Source organism: Podarcis muralis, chromosome 1 (assembly GCF_964188315.1).
Source record: "Podarcis muralis chromosome 1, rPodMur119.hap1.1, whole genome shotgun sequence".
Lineage (NCBI taxonomy): Eukaryota > Metazoa > Chordata > Lepidosauria > Squamata > Lacertidae > Podarcis > Podarcis muralis.
In genome coordinates this window covers 66,393,766-66,414,944 of record NC_135655.1, presented here as the reverse complement: position 1 = coordinate 66,414,944, position 21,179 = coordinate 66,393,766, and the positions used below count along the sequence as shown (strand labels likewise).

At 41.2% G+C, this 21,179-nt stretch overlaps 1 protein-coding gene across 8 annotated transcripts in view; it reads left to right on the top strand.

Annotated features, from left to right (window-relative positions):
• The first annotated feature begins 1,309 nt into the window (after nucleotides 1-1,309).
• FAR1 (fatty acyl-CoA reductase 1) overlaps nucleotides 1,310-21,179 on the top strand; it is a 35,112-nt gene continuing 15,242 nt past the window's right edge. The window contains exons 1-5 of one of the 8 annotated variants that reach the window (XM_028730873.2): nucleotides 1,310-1,440; nucleotides 9,395-9,564; nucleotides 15,782-15,976; nucleotides 18,144-18,319; nucleotides 20,173-20,352. In XM_028730873.2, coding sequence (XP_028586706.1) covers nucleotides 15,785-15,976; nucleotides 18,144-18,319; nucleotides 20,173-20,352 — 548 coding nt within the window. In that variant the 5' untranslated portion in view covers nucleotides 1,310-1,440; nucleotides 9,395-9,564; nucleotides 15,782-15,784. The other 7 variants (XM_028730890.2, XM_028730813.2, XM_028730881.2 and 4 more) reach the window with 7 other exon arrangements.

The window sequence follows — 21,179 nt, the reverse complement described above, 5'->3', positions numbered from 1 at the left end:
TACTCTTTTTCTTTTCTATCTTCCTTTCGTCCTGTGAACTGCTAGCCTGCAGTCACTAGGTAAATCTCCCTTAAAAGGGTAAACCTGTTTGTATATGTTTGAAACTTGAAGCCTAAAGCCTGCCTTCAGGGATCACACTGTGCTCTGCCTGATCGTGAGTAAACTTTCTTTTTGTTACTTATGAATAAGACTGTGGTGCCTTTATTCTTTTAGGAGGGCTTCAAGGGGTCTTACCAGGAAAATATTAAAATACATTTCAATCTGGACAAGTCGGATTGAATTGCATATTGCCTTAAGAAACTCACAAGTTTGCAACAAGTTTTCTGCTGTGTAGAAAGGGAATGCACTCTGCTAAGTAAAGGAACTTGCTAACGCAAGTTAGGAAATATATTAATAAACAAGATATCCTCTCCTGCCACCCTGAACGTTTCCACAGCATGCACACTATTTGAATGGCAACGTCCAGTGCTTTTTTTCTGGGGGGATGCATACCCCTAAACATTTTGTGAATCTAAGTTTGGCCTCATTGAGGGGCAGTATTTCAATGAGTAGGAAAATGAGTACTCCTAAACATTTTTTTAAGAAAAAAAGCCCTGGCGATGTCCATCAGCTTTGGGGTGGCAGCCCCCTCAAATGTTTTATTTGAATGTGGGGCAAAGGGACCTTGGCCCCTAGGACTTGGCTCCTATGTCCATAGTTACATCTGTGCAGGACTCTAACAAAACCCCACTGTGTCCATGTACGTGATGACTGGGTGCGAACGTTCAACGCCAAGTTACTGAAGAAAAAATTAAGTTGCAATAAGGGGGTACTAGATAACTCAAAGGAGTCGGTGGACTAGCTTTTGGAAATAGTATGAATATGGGTCACGAGATGGAAATCCGGAGGTCTAGACGAGCAGCGGCAACTTCCCTTTCCCGAGTCGGACGCAACCACGGGAAACCTATGCGTGCCTAGCGGGAAAAGGCCGTGATAAGCAATGCCGAGCCGAAGGCGCAGCCGGTACACAGCTTTTTAATTATGACAATGCTCATTCTACAGGCGGCCGCCTGGAGCTGCTGCCTCCAAGGTAATGGCGAGGCCAGGCGAGACGCAGCAGAGTCGACCCTCTCTGCTCCTCTCCTCTCCCTCTATTGGCCAAGCTCCCTCCGCAACTGAGAGGCAGCCAACCCGCCCGCGCTCTGAATGGACGCGAAGCGGACGGCGGGAGGCGGGCCTCCGCGGCCCTCGACCAACCAGGGACGGCCGGCGTAGGGCAGAGTGGAGCGCTGCCGGCCGTAACGTCGTGCGAGCGCCAATCGCAGCGGGCTAATCTCTCCGCCCCCGCGTCTTCTTTTTCTCCTTCCTCCAGGGCCGCTTGTTGGGCATATAGCGGCGCGGCAGCACCAACGCCACCACAGCCGCGGGCGGCAGCAGCATCACCACGACCTGCAGCAGCAAGTAAGCGGATTCGTTCAGGGAGGCGTCGGAGCGGGCGGGGCTTGAGGGAGAGAGGGAGGTGGTGAGCGCGAGCCGGCTCTGAGGGAGGAGGCGCAACCGCCCGTCGTGCGCGCGGCAGGACCCGAGTGCCGGTGAGGGACGGCGGCGGCGGGTTGGGCGGGTGACCGTTGGCCGCGGGGAGGTCGCGAGCGAGGGGCTCTGTGGGCGAGGGAGGGGGGCGAGGCGGGAGGGGGCAGTTCCGCTCCACGGAGGGCGGGGGAAGGGGAGATGAGGCGAGGAGGCCCCTGGGGTGCCGCGGCTTCCTCTGAGGGGAGCCTTGCCGGATGGAGGAGACTCGAAAAGCAAAGCCGGTGGGGTGGGGCGTCTGGGCGGCGGATACTCTCCTGGTGCGGCTTGGGAAGAGTTGAGGGAGGGCGGCCGGGTGGGAAACGACGCTCTCGTTGTGGGGCGGCCTGTTCCGTTCCCCGCACCCCCAAGTGGAAAGGGGCCTGAGTATTAACTGGAGCACGAGTTTATTTTATTTATTTCTTTGAGGGCATTGTTACTGTACCCTTTCTTAAGAATTTGGAGAATGCGGAGGCCCGAGAGAGCCAGGAAACGGCGGGCGGAGCGGAGTTGTGGAGCCAAGGGGAAAGATGTGCTGCTGCCGCCGCCGCCGCCGCCGCCGCCTGGGTCTGAGGCCCTGGAGGTGGAGGTGCACGGGCGGCTGTGAGCAGCGCCCCGCAAGTTTGAGGTCGCTCGTTGCAATACCGAGCCTTGGGAACAACTTAGCGCAGGTTGCCTCCCTCCTTCGCTTTCCTCACCCTTTTCCATCCAGAAGCGGCCGAAAACGGTTTCTAGGTCGTGGGTAGATGTCTTGTTCTCCTGCGGTTGTGTAATAGGGTTGTCATGAGCACATGTTGGGCGAGATGCACGAAGACTGAGGAAATCTTCAGTTTGCAACTGTACACCCCCCCCCCCAACTGCATGTCTTTCAAGTACAATTTTCATAATGAGGAACCAAGCTTTCTTGGGCATGGTCAAATGTTTGTGGAAGGTGGAGAATGAATCTCAACCCGCCCTGGTATTTTTAACGCCTTCTGGCTGTTTCCTTAAGATGTTGTTCCTTTGGGTGGGGCTCCGTGCTGGGGATAAAGAATATGGCCCTTGTAATAAAGCTCTGGTCTTGGCAGCCATTATTCCAGTGTAAGTGAATCTGTGCCATAGTGTGACTTCCCTGTCATGCCTATGTAATAGTGAATACTGGCTTTGGCAAGAAAAAATTTGGCATACCAAGGAAGGGTGTATCTCTTGCAGCACCCAAAGTTAGGAAATGTGCGTCTGTCAAAAGGAACTGCTTGCAGTAAAACTTAAGGAAATTGCAATTGCAAAACCTAGTAAAAGGTAAAGGGACCCATGACCATTAGGTCCAGTCGTTGGCCGACTCTGGGGTTGCGGCGCTCATCTCGCTTTATTGGCCGAGGGAGCCGGCGTACAGCTTCCGGGTATTGTGGCCAGCATGACTAAGCCGCTTCTGGCGAACCAGAGTAGCATACGGAAACGCCGTTTACCTTCCCGCCGGAGCAGTACCTATTTATCTACTTGCACTTTGATGTGCTTTTGAACTGGGAGGAGCTGGGACCGAGCAATGGGAGCTCACCCCGTCACGGGGATTCAAACCACCGACCTTCTGATCAGCAAGTCCTGGGCTCTGTGGTTTAACCCACAGCGAAGCAAACTTCCTTAATACACCCAAGATTACTAGTTTGATGTTAGAAAATTAAAAAGTTTTGTGTATGTAAAGGAGCCACAGCTCTCTCTTCAGTCTTACACATTTCTAGTCTGAAGTCCCAATGAGTTCAGTACATTTACCCCCAGGAAAATATGTGTAGTATTGCAGCCATAAAAAGTATAGATGGAGCTTTGTTAAGCACTAGTGAGACATCTGGATGTCACAGTTCAAGAAGGATGTTGACAAAGTAGAATAAATTCTGAAAACAGCTGCAGAAGTAGTAAAAAGTCTGAAGTAAAGACTAAATAAATTGGGTATGTTGATCCAAAGTATGTGTTAAAAGCTTTTTATTATTTAAAAGGATATTCCAAACAGAAGGCAGTTTCTACTTTCCCTACAATGTAGGAAACTTCAAAATAATGGAAAATGAGGTGAAAATGGAAGAAAGTCAATTGAGCATTGAAGAAATTAGCTTAAAATGAGGTTTTGGAAAGAGTGTACAGTGGTACCTCTAGATACGAACGGGATCCGTTCTGGAGCCCCGTTCACATCTAGAGGTAAACGTATCTAGCGACGGCACGTCTGCGCATGCGCGTGGTGTCATTTTGAGCGTCTGCGCATGCGCAAGTGGCGAAACCCGGAAGTAACGTGCTCTGTTATTTCCGGGTTGCTGCAGAGCACAACTCAAAGTGTATTTAACCCGAGGTATGACTGTATTGTGTCATTCTAGGGGCAAGTGTGACTTTCATTTCATTTCATATTATAGCCCCTAGTGAGATTTCCTGCACAATTGAATTTTTAATGCTTGCAAATGATAATGTTTACAAGGTTTCAAAGGACTTTCTAAAGCATTACCATATTGGCCTGAATATAAGCCACACCTTTAAAATTCAAGGGAAAAAAAAGAAAAAAGACAGTACCTAAATATAAGCAGCTCTTTTAAAACTTGCAGGCTCTCATACCCGTTCCGTTTTACCACATGTCTGTTTCAGCAGTGATATTGTAAAAGCCAATTTTTATAAGGTCACGAATTTAAGACGCACTTTAACTTTTCACAGTCAGAACTTGGGAAAAAAGAAGTGAGGCTTATATTCAGGCCAATGCGGTCATTCAAAGAGCAAGTTTCAGGTAAACAACATTTACAGGGATGTTTCTTCTAACTCATTTACTCTCATTTACTCTCGGGCCCAAACTAAGTGGGATACTAATGACACTCTCACTGTGAAAAAAGTAGCTGTGAGCCTGCCTACCCCTTCCTGTCTGGCAGTACATGCCTATATTTTACCGTATTTACTCATTTACTCTTTGTGTAGAGCCTACATAGTTCATTACATTGCTTCCTGCACATTCTACTTAACAGATCAGATACCTTTGGAAGTGTTAGGTCCATCCAAAATCCCTTATTATATATCAATTTCAGACACATGGAATGAAAAATCACTTTAAAAATGCGAGTGTTTAGCAGTCCTTCATTCATGTCCTTGGTGAACATTTTAGAATATATCTAGTTTTATGGTGGTTGTAACAGCACTTTAAATTTATATTTTACATTCTGAATAAAAAAGCATCCATGAGACAGCCAACAATCAGTTATATATTAAAACAACTATTCTCTCTATTAAAATCAACAGCTATTTCATTAAAACCAGTAGCTGTAAGCAAAACAAATCCTAGCAAGGAAAACAAAGAAAATACCAAGCCAAAGAGGGAGATCCCTTCAAAAATAGAGCTACCAAAGCACTCCAAGGGCACATTTACTAGCTGTTGGTATGCCCGAAAGGATGGATCTGATTTTTCCTCAGAAGTGACTTCTAGACTTGGTGGCCTCTTGAAAGGTAATCCCTCCTCCAATATACTTTAAATAGTAGATGAACATAGAGGAAGATCTATGTCTAACAGTAGATTCACATGGGAGCAGTCCATCCTTTAAGTAAAGCCTTAAATAGCCTACATCTAAAAGTCAGTTTCAGAATTCCAGTCAACAGCACTTTCATCTGTCTGCATTACTATTTTGTTCACTCACTAATCAGTCCCTTAGTGATCCAAGACACCTATTTAGAACATCTAATACTTCCTTAGGATCAGATGGGAAAATCTGAAAGAAACTTGAGTACTGTAATTAGCTTTGACACCAAACCTCAAACTTATAGGCAATATCACCCAGCAGTTTCACATGGATATTTAAACAGTACAGTGGTACCTTGGGTTAAGAACTTAATTCGTTCCGGAGGTCCATTCTTAACCTGAAACTGTTCTTAACCTGAAGCACCACTTTAGCTAATGGGGCCTCCCGCTGCTGCTGCTGCTGCAGCACCATTTCTGTTCTCATCCTGAAGCAAAGTTCTTAACCCGAGGTACTATTTCTGGGTTAGCGGAGTCTGTAACCTGAAGCGTCTGTAACCTGAGGTACCACTGTGTAGGAGACAAGCAGGATCCCTATGGCATCATACAAGCCAGCCGCTATTGGGATCAGTTCTTCCACCTGTGTTTTCACAATGCTTATTTACTGGAGTTGTCAGGGCAATCCATAGCTGGCTATAAAGCCAACTTGAAAATATTTATGTGGGCTTGGTGCTTTACTTCAAATGTAAACAGAAATTGGACTTTGAAACTTAAGATATGTGAGGTGTGAGAAAGTAAATAAAGATCTATGTGAGACACATTGCTGATAATTAAATGGCAAAAGTGACTGTGACTTGTAATCACTATATCTGAATAGTCCATATTTCTGGATTTGGATAAAGGTATATTGGAAGCTTTTTTTAGGGAAAAAATGAGGAATACTCAAATATTTGTCATTAAGGTAGTTTCTGTCTTAAAGATTAAGGGGGGGGGTTATGTACCTTCCATGTTAAGCCCTGAAACTTTTTTACCGCTCTTGCCACTATCATTTCCGTTCTTTATTCTTCTCAATATAGTAGCTGCTGCTTATGTGTATACTATACTTTGTTAGTCCATTGATGCAAGCTTGTGCAATCTTGTATTTTCCACCTGAGTTGCAATTGTCATGAGATAGTGAAGTTTAAAATTCAGAAACAAATTTGTAAAAACAAACAGCACTGTCACCATTAGACCATTTTGCCTTACTAGTACTGTTGGATGTTTACAATGGCTCTGCTTTCTGGTGAGTGGAGAATGAATTGGTTTCTTGCCACAATGTGTAGTTAATTGAGAAGACAGTGTCTGAAATATCCATGCAGTGAACAACTACATACTGGGGTATTGATATTACTGAAACCAATTATGGTGTATTTAATTCACAGTTTCAGCAAAGATAATTACATATGAAAATGCTTCCTGGTAAAAAAAATCCTTTACACTATTAGCCAGTGCATAGAACAACCAAGTCCTCTGATGCATTGTATTGGAAGGATTTTGGATGGAGCAAAAGTGCCCAGCTTTGCCCTGCTGAGCCAGCCTCTGCTGATAGGGAGCTTTGCTGTTGATGGGGAAGCCCTGCCAACGAAGGGCAGGTACATGTTACCACTAGCAGCACTCACCAAAACCTGATATTTCTAGTGCTGGTGGACTGTTGCTGGGTCACTGTTGGTGCAGCAGGCTTGATCCAGGGCTCTTTACTGTGTCAGCCCAGGAGCTGGCACAGTGAAGGAGTACTTTTATGATGTTAACCGCTCTGAGCCCAGCCTCAGCCAGGGAGGGCGGGATACAACTAATATTATATTATTATTACTACTTTTTCCTTCCCTCTCCCTTTCACCCTTTCCAGCATGAGAAGTGTGGCTGTGGAAGATGCAGTGGCTTTACTACTCTTATCAAGTGGCCAGGAATTTGGATTGAACACTTGGTATTAGTGGCTAACTAAGGAAGCAAAGGGGTACAAAATCATGAAATTTTCTCCTTTTTTAAATTAAAAGTTGCACAGGTAGTTCCCACCGCCTCAACTGACTGGGGAAGGGTTGATCAGTATTTTCCAAGTGGTATTGTATGGCAAGCTCCCAGCCTTTTATTTTGTTTATGTTTGTTTTCAAAACGTTACTCTGCCTAATTTGGAAAGGAACTCAAGCTGGTTTACAACCTGAAGCATAATAATAAATTACATAACTATACCCTTTAAATCACAAATACTGACATCAAAGCCAACCTCTCATATGAAAACCCAAAGCCACCAACAGTCTGGTAAAAGCCTTTTAAAACAGACATGTTTTTACTAGTCACCTAAAACAATATAGTGATAGTTTGACCCTTGTTAAGGCATTCCACAGGATGAGTGCTACAACAAAAAAGCCCCTGTCTGCCTGCACCTTTGCTGTCTGCAGGCAACTTGAGATCAAGGAATATCCTCCAGTTACAAACATAGTCTTTCAGGTAGAGTCTAACCCCATCCAAAACACACTCCAAACCAAAGTCCATCCACTAACAGAACTTATGTTTTGTCTGACTTAAGCTTCAGCTTGTTCCAGTGCCTCACAGCTACCAAGCATTAGTTCAACCTTTCAGCTCCCTTCCTAGGATCAGATGGAAATGAGAGATAGTTAGGTATCATCATACTGAGAGCTCTGCACCCCAGCCATCAGTTGCATGCAGATATTAAACAATCTTGCAGAACCTCATAATTGCTTAGCACCACCTTCTGCATCCTCTCAGGTTTGAATGGAGCCACTTCAACATCGTTCCCCCAGTTTCCATCTTTTGGAGACAATCCATAAGAAAAGCATGGCCAATGGTATCAAAAGCCACTGAGAGGTTCAGGAGAATAGATAGTAAATGTCCCAATAAAGATCTTACACTTAGGTAAATAGGGCAAATTCAATGCCAGAAATGAACTGAAAGCCAGACAGGAAATTCTGGAGCTGTGCTGCCACAACATGTTTGCACATTTTGCCCCTAAAAGGGATGGTAGACACTGGTCACTAGTTGTTTAAATCAGAGTGTAATGATTGTTTTCCCCCACTAGAAAAACAATAGGGTGCGATTCAACATTGCAGTATGGTTCTGCCAATGCAAGTATTTCTGCTTCCTAGATGGAATGATCTGATCTCCTCCCCCCCCTCTCTCTCTCACTCTCTCTCTCTCTCTCTCTCTCTCTCTCTCTCACACACACACACACACACACACACACACAGCCTATGCTTGTTCTCAGGGTTCTCCCCACAAAAATACTGGCTTTTGCAAGCACAGCAACTTAGTTGAATCTATATTACCATTCTCTTAAGTACCAAAGGCACTCAACACTTTCTGAGAGAAGTATTTATTACCGTACTCACTTATGTGTGCATATGTGACCATTCTGATTTCACATCCAGTTTGAGTGAGAATCAAGAGCCAAGCCTGTTAACTGCATCTCTCTACGGATTTAATGCTCCTCTTCAGGGTGATGTATAGCATTGAATAATATACTCTGTTCAGTTAGAATGAAATGCTTGTAATCTTGAGATACTTTCATTTTTAATGTTTGGTATTTTCTAAATGACAATTAGTGCTGCAAAAGCATGCATCCCATTATATGAACAATGCAAATACATAATTTAAAATGTTAAGATATTAAGTGATCAGAAGTATACGGCTTTGACTCGTCCCTGACCTGTTCAGATCCACCAATCTGTGTACTTTTCTAAAGCAGACCTTTGACTTTGATATTGTGGGATAAATCCATGATTTATCTTGAAGTATGGTCTTACCTAAAGTAAAAAACAGGGAGTTTCTGATGAGGGGTTGAACTCGCCTTTGGCACATATCTCTAGTGTTCAAGTCAGCTCTGCCAAATTGGCACATACCTTCTTTACAGTTTCCAGTGCTTGAAGGTCAGTGAGGCAATCCCTTTTTTATAGAGGTCCTGCTTTGGGATTCTGCTGAAAAACAAACTTTAGCCCCATGTGGTCCTGATGAACCTTTTAATATAACTACTTTGCACCAAGCTTAGATAATATCTTCAACTTAGTTGTCTTGTTGTTTTCATGATCCTATGTTTCATGATCCTTAGATAAATAAAGGATATTTTTGGCGTGGTGAACATGTTCCATACTGTTGCAACAGTGCCATCAGTTCCATTTCGTCAGGTGGAATATTTATATTCCTTGGAGTTCTCCACACTATGGAAGAAAACTTAAAGTGCCAAACGTTGAAATATGTTAATTCTTTTTTTTCTTTTAAGGGCTCTAGTTTCTGTGAGGTAGCCAAGACTATAACAAAAGTTGATACTTGAACAGATTTCCTCTAATTTTAAGAACAGCAAATTATGTATTATTGCAAATAACTATATTATATAATACTTCTATTTTCTAGTTCAGAACAAGAAGCAGTTTGTCCCAACCTGAACTGGTCTTCCCTGGGAGATGGCTAAGCTTGTTCCAGGCTTCAAGAAAATCACTAGGAAGCAACAATTTTAAATGTGCAGCCTGCTTTATATCAGAGGCCAGGAAAAGGAAAGCTAATATTAAAACCATATAAAACAGGTAGGATAAAACTGATGAAAAGTTTCCAGTGTTAGCACAATCTCACCCAACTTAGTCTTCAGTTTTAAAATCCAGGCCAAATTGGTCTTGATTCATAAATATTTTTGAGCTCTGACACTCGAGAAAAATAACAGTCCATTCTTATAGGTGCTTCAAAGTGCACCACTTTGTACACACCCTTGCCAGCCAGATAAGACATACAGGTGGGTGTCTTTGTTTGAACTTGGACATGGTGATGAGACAAATTGGATGAACAAATACTTTCTCTGATAATTCAACCCATATTATTTTGGACCCAAAATGGTACCTTAAATTGTACCTGAAAGATGGCGGCGATGATACTGGAAATGCTTTTGGATGTGCTGTATGCATACTGATACTTCTGTTTTTCAATACAGCCCAGTGCACAATAATTTAACATGAATGACAGTTGCTGGTGTTAAGTGGAAAGTTTTGTGGCCTTTTCAATGGTACCCTGGCTGCTGTTGCAATCTGGAATTAATTCCAGACACAGCTGTAGAACCAGGAGTGCACTATCAGTCTACGCTAATCATTCTTCTGTCATGCTCACATTTATTTCCAGTTGGCGAGTTTGCATCCATTATTTAACAGTAGACAAAAACAGAGCCAGACTAGATTAAATTCGTTGCAGGTAGCTCAGTCTCTGAACAGAAGCAGTCAAAAATCTAAGTTACTCACTATATAGAATAAGTGGGACTTCCAACAAAATGCTACTGTGGGGCTCTATTCAGTGTCCATGGTACTTTGTCATGTCCTTTCCCATGATACTCCATTCCTGCACTCATCCATACTTCCCTTCTCTTCTCCATCCTCCAACCAGTCAGCCAGCATTTATTGGCCACCAAGCATCCCCATAACTTCCTCTTATGTATGGATGCTTACATTTTGGTTATATAAGGTTTTGCACTTGTCTCTTCACTTTAGAAATGGTGGGAATGATAACTGCTGAACCTTAAAACATTCATTCTCTGTAGAGAGGATGCTATTACTATAGAATAATCGGTTTTGAAAACAAAACTAAAAAGTGTTTACTGTAATTGGTAAGCTTTGACTGAGCAGTGCTCTTGTTGTCTGTCTGGATGTTTCACCCAGCTTGGATTGATTTAAATAATCATAGTATGTGGAGCATCTTCTTTTGTTTTTGTTTCCTGATGTAGATCATCTTGAACCTGTTTTCTGTGCTTCTGAATATTAGATTATATTTTAAGGTTCAACTATATAAAATATTTGGTTTTAAGTTAATATAGTTTTAAATGAATCCCGTGTTTTTTTGCTATATTATTTCAAATGTCTGCAAGGCTCTGATGCAAGCATAGTACAAAATTAAAAATTAACTCCATATATTTAGTGTTTTCTTTGTATCTTGCTATGTTGCCTTTCTGCAAAGCTCAAAGTTCTAGCTCCTATCGATATTATTTAACCAGAAAAGCTTAGCTTAGGTATATGTCCACATTTTATCTACAATTGTTATCTCTTGTGTCTGCTATATCTTCTCCCATTTGTAAAACCTGAGTTCTGAAAAGAATGTGATTTAATAAAGCTTGTACTTCCAACAAAGCAGAGATGTTGCAGTATATGGGGGCTAACAAGAGCAACTATTGTATGCTCCACAATGATGCTCACACAGCGTTAGACACAAGAATCTTTTATTAAGAGGAAATGTTGGCCACAGTGCTGGAGCTATTAGTCCCTGTTTGGATTTTTTTTTTTATATGTTTCTTCCATCAGACTGTTGATCAAACATTTCTGTCAAAAGGGCAGTACCTCAGAATGCATTGTTATGCTCCTGAATACTGAATTTATAAATGTTTGTTTCATTTAAGAGTGGACACTTCTGCAAGAAATTATGGACAAATAACATTTAGGAATCTCACATTGAGGGTCTTTTTATCTTTTGTGGGGGGGAAATACTGACAAAGATATGCAAAGTCAAATTTTAACTAGCTTAATTTTTTTCTTTGGCTTTCCATAATGTTTCTTGATCTAACACTTACCCAAAGCATTGAGGAAACTAGCATGCGCAGCATTCCTGCTTATCCTTTATTTCTCATTTGCAGTGTAGATTGAATTGCAAGATTCAACACTCCACAATCAATGACTAGTTGCTACTATGTAGCAACCTGTTGTGGATGTTCACATAGCAGGAATATCTGTGAGTAAATGAACTGGTTATGCATGCTATATTAGCAATGAAAGGAAACGTTTATTGGCTGGCATATTGGAGCACGTTCCAATGAAATCCCTGGTTTTCTATACGTTTCTAAACGTTAGTGAGCAGTTCAAGTGGAATACACATACATTAAAGGTGCCAGTTTTTCAGCAAACCTTAGGCACACTCCTGTAGCTCTCCTTGACTTCGGCATCCTCATTTAGCCATGAGTTGAGACAAATGTACCCTGCACTCTGTCAAAGATATCTTTCCTGTCTTTCCAGTTTGGCAACTAACCCCATGCCATTTATTTCTACTTCTGCTGCTTGCTTTTACTAGTATGATGAACAAAGCATTGGTGACTCTTGTGGCAAAAAAGTGTTAGGACACAGAGCAGGGAGTTGGAGGCCAAAGTGAGAGGGGCTATATTATTTAGTTCAGGATAAATAAGATTTCTCATTGTGGAAGGGTAAGTTGCTTGGGACTGAAGGACTAGGGAGATACAAATGATTTGAGCTATTGAAATAATTGTGTAGAACAGAGCTGATTTTCAGCTCTTGAATACTCATTCAGGATTGTATGTGTGCATAATGCTGCAACCCATGTCTTGAGATAAGGGAAGAGCTGCCTGTGCTTAAGGGCCATTTTTACTTAGACCTAGAGAAGGAGTGCCACAGGACTGCAGAGATATTTGCTATGAAGCACTGTTAGAAATTAGCCAGGCATGTTTTGCTACTGCTATCGGTCTAATTTTGATGACATAGAAATTTCTGGGCACCAGGTTGACGACCAAAGTATAAAAACCTCTGCCTTAGTTCATAGTTAATACAGTTTCCACTGTGTGTGGGACAAGTGAATTATTGTAAGAGCAAGCTACAGTCAAGCAATGTAGTTGGGATCATAGATTCATAGATATTTGTTCGTATAACATGATTCTTGTTTATAAAACCCAATTAAAAAAAATTTGTAGTGTTGGAAAGGACCCCGAGGGTCTTATAGTCCAACCCACTGGCGAATAGACATTCCATTGTGGCAACTGGAACCTAGTTTTAAGGTGCCATTTGGCATCTAGCTTATATATCAGTTTCTAAAACTGTTGTGAAGCCCAGTGGAGACATCATGGGGGAGATCTGTGTGCTCCTAGGTGCTTTTAGGGAGGGATAGTAGCCTAGCCTGGGCTGATTGGATTTTTAGTTCCCTGTATATCTCAGGTTTCCATGGTTATAGCTTCATTCTGAAGTAGTCTCATGTGTTGGTGATAACTTGGCATGCCTCTCTGCATATAACTTGGTGGAGGTGTTGCATGTAACTGTTGCTATGTTGATCATAACATCTGCTTTTGAGACCTTATTATCTCAGGGCAGTGTTTCGTTGGAATCAACAAGAACAGTAGTTTCTCTCATAGGGAAAGGTGCTAAGCAATATGTTAGGACCATAGTGGAACTTTCATAATCTATATATTATCCATTCTGAGGGCCAACTTACATATTTTGTATTTGTCTTTTTTCATTTTGTTCTGTAAATAGCAGTCAAGGGACCACTGATCCACAATAGGGCCATGGCCTGGACAGAGGGGGCTTAATCCATTCTCCCCATCCTGCCGTCCCAGCTGAAAGTTTTAACTCCAACAGCTGCTTTTTGCCCATAGAGGGAAGCTATTTTTGACACCAATAGCTACTTTCCTCCTAGGGCAAATAGTAGCTTGTGGGGGTGAGACTTAATTTGGGGGGCTGTGGTATGGGAGGAAAGTATTCTCCCTCCGCCATATGCTCTGTGATTGCCACTATTTAAATAAATGCAAACAAAATATGCACTTACTATGATTATCCTTCATTTGGTTGAATTGATAGTTATTGCGCCATAGTTAATAAATTAAGGCCCATCTGAATGCTTTGTGTGTAACATTCCCCCCCCCCCATGAATCCCATGTATGTGCATGCTTAATTCTAGATCTGCCTAACAAATTCATTCCAGTAACAAAATAAGCACTTCTGCATGCCTTTTTGACTAAATGAGCCTGCTCTTAGGCTTCATTTGTGAAAACTGATCATTTGTGGAAAATTTTCCCCATAAGTGTTTGTATTTCATAGTATTTCCAGCTTTAAATCCTAAAATCGGGTTTCTTATGACATATTTTTAAGGACCTCAACTGTCATGCATATAGTGTAATATTTTTTCAATAACTGATTGATATGTGAAATGTCAGTATTATGCATATATGTCAGCAATCTGATCTTCGCTTAACAAAATCAGTAGTGTAAATAGTATTATGATGAGATGATTAATTGGTTAACATAGAAGTTAACATATGTAGATTGAGATATAGTTTACACTGAGAACTATAAGCACTATTGTGATATGGAGCAACAGTCTGAAGCTCCAGCAAACAGGGGGTTCAGTGTTAAACTAATAAATTTACGGTTTTCTCAAGGCCTTTCTTTGTTAGAATAGCCATGTGCCATCTGTGTAGCTTTTACATTTGGATCAAAGTCTTCAAGATATTATTTGTGTGGGGTGTGGGGAAAGTAACCAAAACCTCTTATTCAGCTGAAAATGTGTTAACTGTAGCACATCTTGTAATGAATATACTTCATTCTTGAGTCCTGGTCGGACAATTAGTTCTCTGTTCACACCCCCACAGATTCACAAATCTTTAGTCTAGTTGAGTACTGGATTGTATTGGCAATACTGCAAAGCACTTTTTACATTAAAATATTTTCTTCAAATTATATGAAGCACTGAGTTTCTGGTTCATTGTTGCCCTTGATTCAGTATAGTGAAAGATATAACTAGTGCTTTATTTCTGGGGGGGGGATGAAGGGGTATGCATGCCCCTAAACATTTTTTTTAAAGGAAAAAAAAGCACTGGATATAACAATTATTTTTGGATAATTGACTCGTTTTTCTTTTCTAAAAAAAAAAAATGGAAATATGCATTTCCCCCAATTTGGAATGTATAACCCACATATATCTTAGACACCAGGGATACTGCATGTTTTAATGGTCTGTGGCTATTATCATTTGTAGCAGGCAAAAATGTGACACCATCTTCCCAATAGTTTATTGATATCACTGTTACTTTGTTCACTTGTTAGTTCCCAGGTACAGAAATTCAACAAACTAAAAAAATAGGTATGCCAGCAGAGACATGGGGACTTTCCAGAGTATTGCACATAATGTCACATGTATGACAGCCTGTTTGCTGAACAGAAGTTGTGGGTATGTGTTTAGTACAATGAGCTCCTGGTCTTCAGGACACAAGATGGTGACTGGGAGAAGTAGAGAGAGGTTGGTGGACAAGGCAGTTAGGGATGTAAAAGTTGTGTCCCACTCCCAAGCTGACAGCTCCCCTGGTGTTAGGGGAATGAGGAAGACCTCATCCTGAGGAGGACAAAAGTGATCCCTTAAAAAGGACCTATGCATTTGAGGGGTGCATAGATACTTTGTTATGCCAAGAATACATCTCTGAAGAGTGGAATTATCCCGTCAGTAGAAGAATCAGTCATTTAGAACATAGATAGCTTGGTGTGTGGTGGGCATGCTGACTTGCCTGCCTGGTGTGAAAGTTGCAAATGTCTCACATTGTGTAGATTGGTGGATGGTGCTGGGGAGGAATCAGTCACCGTGGTGCATGTAGGCACCAGTGACATGGGGAAATGTAGTTGTGATGGGGAAATGCAGTTGAGAGGTCCTAGAAGTGAAATATAGGCTGCTAGCTAAGAGGTTGGAAGCTGGGAAAGTCAAGGTAGCTTTCTCTGAAAAGCTTATCCCCCTAGTTCCTGATGTAGGGTCAACCAGAGAGGCCCAGTTTAGTAGTCTCAATGGGTGTAACTCAGTATTTTATATTGCACAGTTTTGTATCTGAGTGTTGTTTGTTTAAGGAAAATGGTTAGCGGCAACTACAGGTCATACCATTTATACTAGGCTGAATATTATGTTTCTGTAAAAATGGAATTTCAAATGTAATTGGGCAAGAATTTAGCAGATAAAATGTGATTAAGGGCCAGTACCGATGCAAACTCTAACTTACTCTTAAATTCTCTTAAGATCATGATGGTATCCATCCCAGAATACTATGAAGGCAAGAATGTCCTCCTCACTGGAGCTACTGGCTTCATGGGAAAAGTTCTTCTGGAAAAGCTACTAAGGTCCTGTCCGAAGTTGAAAACGGTTTATGTGTTGGTTAGACACAAAGCAGGGAAGAATTCTCAAGAACGCGTGGAGGAAATGATCAGCTGCAAGGTATCATTCATAAAATGGCTATGTTGAACCTGACATTAAAAAAAATATTTTAACAAAGTTTTGAATAATAGTGAGAATACATGTGGTAGTACAGGGATGGGGAACCTTTCATTCCATGGGCCACATGGGAGCCACATGTTATGTGGCGGGACTCTAGTATGTGATAATTTGTAGATTTGAAGCTGCATTTTCTTAGTACAGTGAGTTTACATCCAGACCATTTGTATCAATAGTAAAATCAACTAGGAAGTATTTTTTAGTCTCTCATCCAGAGTAAGTGATACAGAAAACTTTTAAAAATACCTTTGTCGCAGAGGAATGTGTGTGTTGCCATCTCACATAGTTATCCCCTTAGATTTGTGCTGTTAAACTACATACATTGTGCTGCTGATTGCACTGTACCTGCCTGGGGGAATTTGGATTTTATTGTTGTTAGCCGCCCTGAGCCCGGCTTCGGCTGGGGAGGGCGGGATATAAATAAATTTTATTATTATTATTATTATTATTATTATTATTATTATTATTAGTGCCATCCATAAGACTCTACGCTTGCAGGGTCCAATCCATGTAAGCTCATTCATATATGAAATGGTGTACAGATTGCATGGAACATGCCTGTTATTTTGGGCTCTGTAGTTTAGACCGTTGTGTAAATTTGAAGTACCATGTGCTAATGTTGGATCCTGATGGATACTTGTTTTCCCAATATATTATATAGATAAAAAGTCTGTACAGGGTATAAATTTTGGAGTGCTCATTCTAACCAAGTAGCAACCTAACATAATTAGTGATATGTGTCCTAGGCCACAATAGCAATTTCAGTGGGCTGAAATACAATTTACATTTTTCCACAAGGGGCATGTTACCAGAGCTATAAGTATTAGCTAGCTAACTCCTTTCTCATCCATAGTTAATTGTAACATTAAATTGCAGGAGAAACTAATACTACTTTGTATCAATACTTTAAGTGTGTAGAGATAGATCTTACTTGAAATGGATTTATTTTTAGCAGTGTTTTCAACCTCCTATCTCTTTTTATATATGAAAAAGAATAAACTGGTGAACTGAGCAATTCTATCTCTCATCTAAGGAGCAATGGGGCAAAACAGAGTTGCTGAGCCATCCCTATATCTGCTACTCATGACAGCCAATGCTGAATATGACAGCGCTGTTTTCTGCATAATTGATTGTTGTTTGTTTGCTGCACTGGCTCTAAGCCTGGATAAGGCCACTTCCAGTGGCTGGACTAGCTTTGTATCCAGTGGGGGGTGGTTAGCCTCTGGCCTGGGAGCCTCATCTGTCCATCAGGTAGTTATTTCTGACTCCCCAAGACCTCACTGGTTTTGACAGAGACAGCAAAAGAGATTGAACCTTTCTGCCCAACACATTGCCCTGTTGGGGATGTAAATTGCCCTTCCCGGGTCACCAGATCAACCACTTGATGAATGGAGCACCTGTGTGTGCATAGGCATTCATGTGAGTGAGTGTTTGGAGAGGAGGGACAGAGTGCAGGGAGCATACTCACTTGGCATGTGGTCCCAGGAGTTATAATCAAGGTTGAACCTGGACCCCAAAAAGGCTACCACCCATGGTTTAGAGCATGGCTTTCAACATGTAAGCGAAATACTAACTCCATAGTTAACACTGTTTTTGCATGTAAACAGAACTTAGCTATGCTAGTCTGCATAGGATTTGAAGTAGGCAGTGAAACTCGGTAATAATCCCAGCAAGAAAGCTCTTCAGGAATATATAAAGATTAAACTGAAGAATTTATTTTATTCCTATTCAGATTCTTTGTAGATGGAAGAAATTATTTCTCAAAGAAAACCATACCCATCAGCGTTGTCCATTGCTTCCATTTGGTGTAGAGATATATTTAGCTGTTGAAATGGATGAAAACAGTTTGTTGTAACATTCAAAAAACTTTCATTTTTAAAAAGAAATATAAAGCCTTTTAATATGCATAATGTAAAAGGCTTTGCTTTGAATATGGAGTTAGTTGCATATACTTGAGTAAGTTGCCCCTCAAAAGCTGCTTTTGAGGAAAGAAAATACTGCAACAGTTGAGTGAGGAATATGTATGTATTCTTGCCTTGCAGTCATTACACTTTCTTTTGACCTTGTATATTCACTCTTAGCTATATTTGGTCTTGTTTTCTTTTGACAGCTCTTTGACAGATTGAGAGATGAACAGCCGGAATTTAATGAAAAAATTATAGCAGTTGCCAGTGACCTTACAGAAGTAGACATGGCCCTTAGTGAGGAAGACAAGGAGAACCTCATAAACTGCACTAACATTATATTCCACTGCGCTGCTACTGTAAGATTCAATGAAATTCTAAGGTGAGTCTGAACTATTAATTTAACATGTTCTGGTTCCCTTTTTAAAGCTACCTTAGTCATCTTGTAACCTTTATAAAAGAAGTAAATGCTTTATCCCTGGTTGCCTAAATGCTTTCGGCTCACAATAAGAACATATGCATTCATTCTATGCACTTTAAACTTTAGAAAAGGGAAGAGTAAAAGGTATTAGCCCAACTTTTCATTTGACAGTTGTGTGAAATGGAGCGGTACCAGTTTAGAAACAAAATTCAAAAGTGGTATGTCTCATTCTCTGTTGCTTCATACACATTCCCATTATGGTAGGCATTTTCTTTTGCATTGTGTTTTTTGGTGCAGTCTAGTGTACAGTATGGGACGCGGGTGGCGCTGTGGGTAAAACCTCAGCGCCTAGGACTTGCCGATCGTATGGTCGGCGGTTCGAATCCCCGCGGTGGGGTGAGCTCCCATCGTTCGGTCCCAGCTCCTGCCCACCTAGCAGTTCGAAAGCACTCTTAAGTGCAAGTAGATAAATAGGTACCGCTTTATAGCGGGAAGGTAAACGGCGTTTCCGTGTGCTGCGCTGGTGCAGGCTCGCCAGAGCAGCTTCGTAACGCTGGCCACGTGACCCGGAAGTGTCTCCGGACAGCGCTGGCCCCCGGCCTCTTAAGCGAGGTGGGCGCGCAACCCTAGAGTCGGACACGACTGGCCCATACGGGCAGGGGTACCTTTACCTTTACCTAGTGTACAGTATAGAGTGTTGTAGCTCCAATACTTTTTACTAGCTGGGTGTAAAGCAAATTGTTGCATATTTAATCTGGCTGAGGTAATTCAGGTGTTCTGACTCTTGGATTACTTGATTAGCTGATTCTTTCATTGAGTGATAGATATTAAAGGAGGAGGCCTGTGGCTCAGTTTTATTATTGCATGCATAACGCACAAGTTCAGAAGTTTGCATCTAATCAAAGTTTTATTGTTTCTTTATCTTGGAATTACTTAAGTATTGCCTAAGGGTTTTGATGCTTCCAAGATAGACTTATTTTTTTCTTGTCACAACTTGACTGCAGTAGTCTCTCTAGAATTAAGTTAGTGATTTCTCTCTCTCTTCAGATTGAAATGAATTCCATCCTCTTACTGTGGTGTCTGTAATCTGAGAAGAGAGATAACGTGCTGAATCTTCTGCTTACTTCACAGCTTTATGTCTCTAGTCCTGTCTTCTCACTCATTGCCTTCATCCTTTCTCATAGCACCCAGCCAAGATTTTCAACACAAACATCTCCTGTTTGTGCATTATTGTGTGTAATGATTGCCTTTAAACAAGGACCTGCAAATAGTGGGGTTCAGTTTATGTGGCATGTGACGCTTGGACTAGATATCTGTTCATTGTCCCAGTGTCACCTTCTTTTTATTTACAGCAAATATGTGACCTGCATCATTTGAAGAATATCATATACTTGATTTTGGCATCATTTAGTTGATAAGAAAAGCCTAATGCTCAATTTGTAAGAAATGTTAGTCTGTGCTGTTGTGAGGGAAGTTTTGGAACCACATTATTGAGTACACTCCCAACCTAAGAAAACATAAAGCTTCTTATATTTTGTAAGAGGAGAATGGGGGATTTGGATAGAAGTGTGCTAAGAAGATTAGAGGTGAGCTGCATGCTACTGGAAACACTTGCCTTTTCCATCTGTTGACACAAAAGTTCCTGTTGGTTTTCAGCAGATACACTAGTAGCAGCTGGATTTGACCAGGCTATGTTTCCTGAACAGCTAGGAGACAGCAAATCACAAAGGAATCTTGTTGTGCATACGTGTTGAGTTTGGATACCTGAAAATACTCTTTAGTACACTTGTTTTCCCCCCTCTCTCTCTCAACAGAGATGCTGTTCAGCTCAATGTAATTGCGACACAACAACTTCTCTTCTTGGCCCAGAAAATGAAGAATCTAGATGTGTTTATCCATGTTTCAACAGCATTTGCATACTGCAACCGAAAACACATTGAGGAAGTGGTCTATCCACCCCCTGTTGATCCTAAGAAATTAATAGATTCCTTAGAGTATGTGTCTAATGTTCCCCCCCTTTAATTGCATGCTTTCAAAATTGAAAAATGTTGGAAAGTTTTTTTATAGCTGATACAAAATGAGAATGGATTGAACATTGCTGGTTCTGATCTTGGCCATATGCTAAGGTGATTTTTAGCAATAAGAAAAGTAGGGCTTGTTTGGAAATGCCTTCTCTCGGAAATACATTGGCTAGAAAAAAGGAAAGTCTACCTTATGACTCAGGGTTTGCTACTGAAAAGCAGAATGGGGTTAAGGCATCTTAAACTAGAAACCAGTTTCTGTAATCTGCTGTTCAATATAATTGTTTCAGATGGAGGATAAATTAGGAAATATTCTTTAAAAAATTGTATTGAACTATAAAAAGGAGCATATTTTCCTAATGGAATTTCCATGAGTAAAAATTGCATCACTTTAGGTATTCTGTTTCAAGTGTAAATAATGACTACAGCAATGAAGTAGAGGTGTCAACCAAAAGTGTGTTAAAGGAAAATGAAAACAAAAGAGCATGAACTCTTGTGGGATCTTTAAATGTTCTTATAGTCAACACTGAAGTAACATCTCAGTCTGGTACATTTCTTTCTTTGTGCAGTTAATGCACAAATAACACAAATGTGTTAACACAAATGACACCTAAATCGTGGCTATTCAGAATTTCAGTAACAAATGAGTTGTCAAGATGTCATTGTTATTGTCATTGTAACAAAATGACTTTGTTAAGATGTCATTCTTTGTTTAAAAATGAGCTACAATTATGAGTAATCCAAGGTTGCCCAGGGGAAACATGACTGCTTTGAGTTTCATCAATTCCCCTCCAGCATGA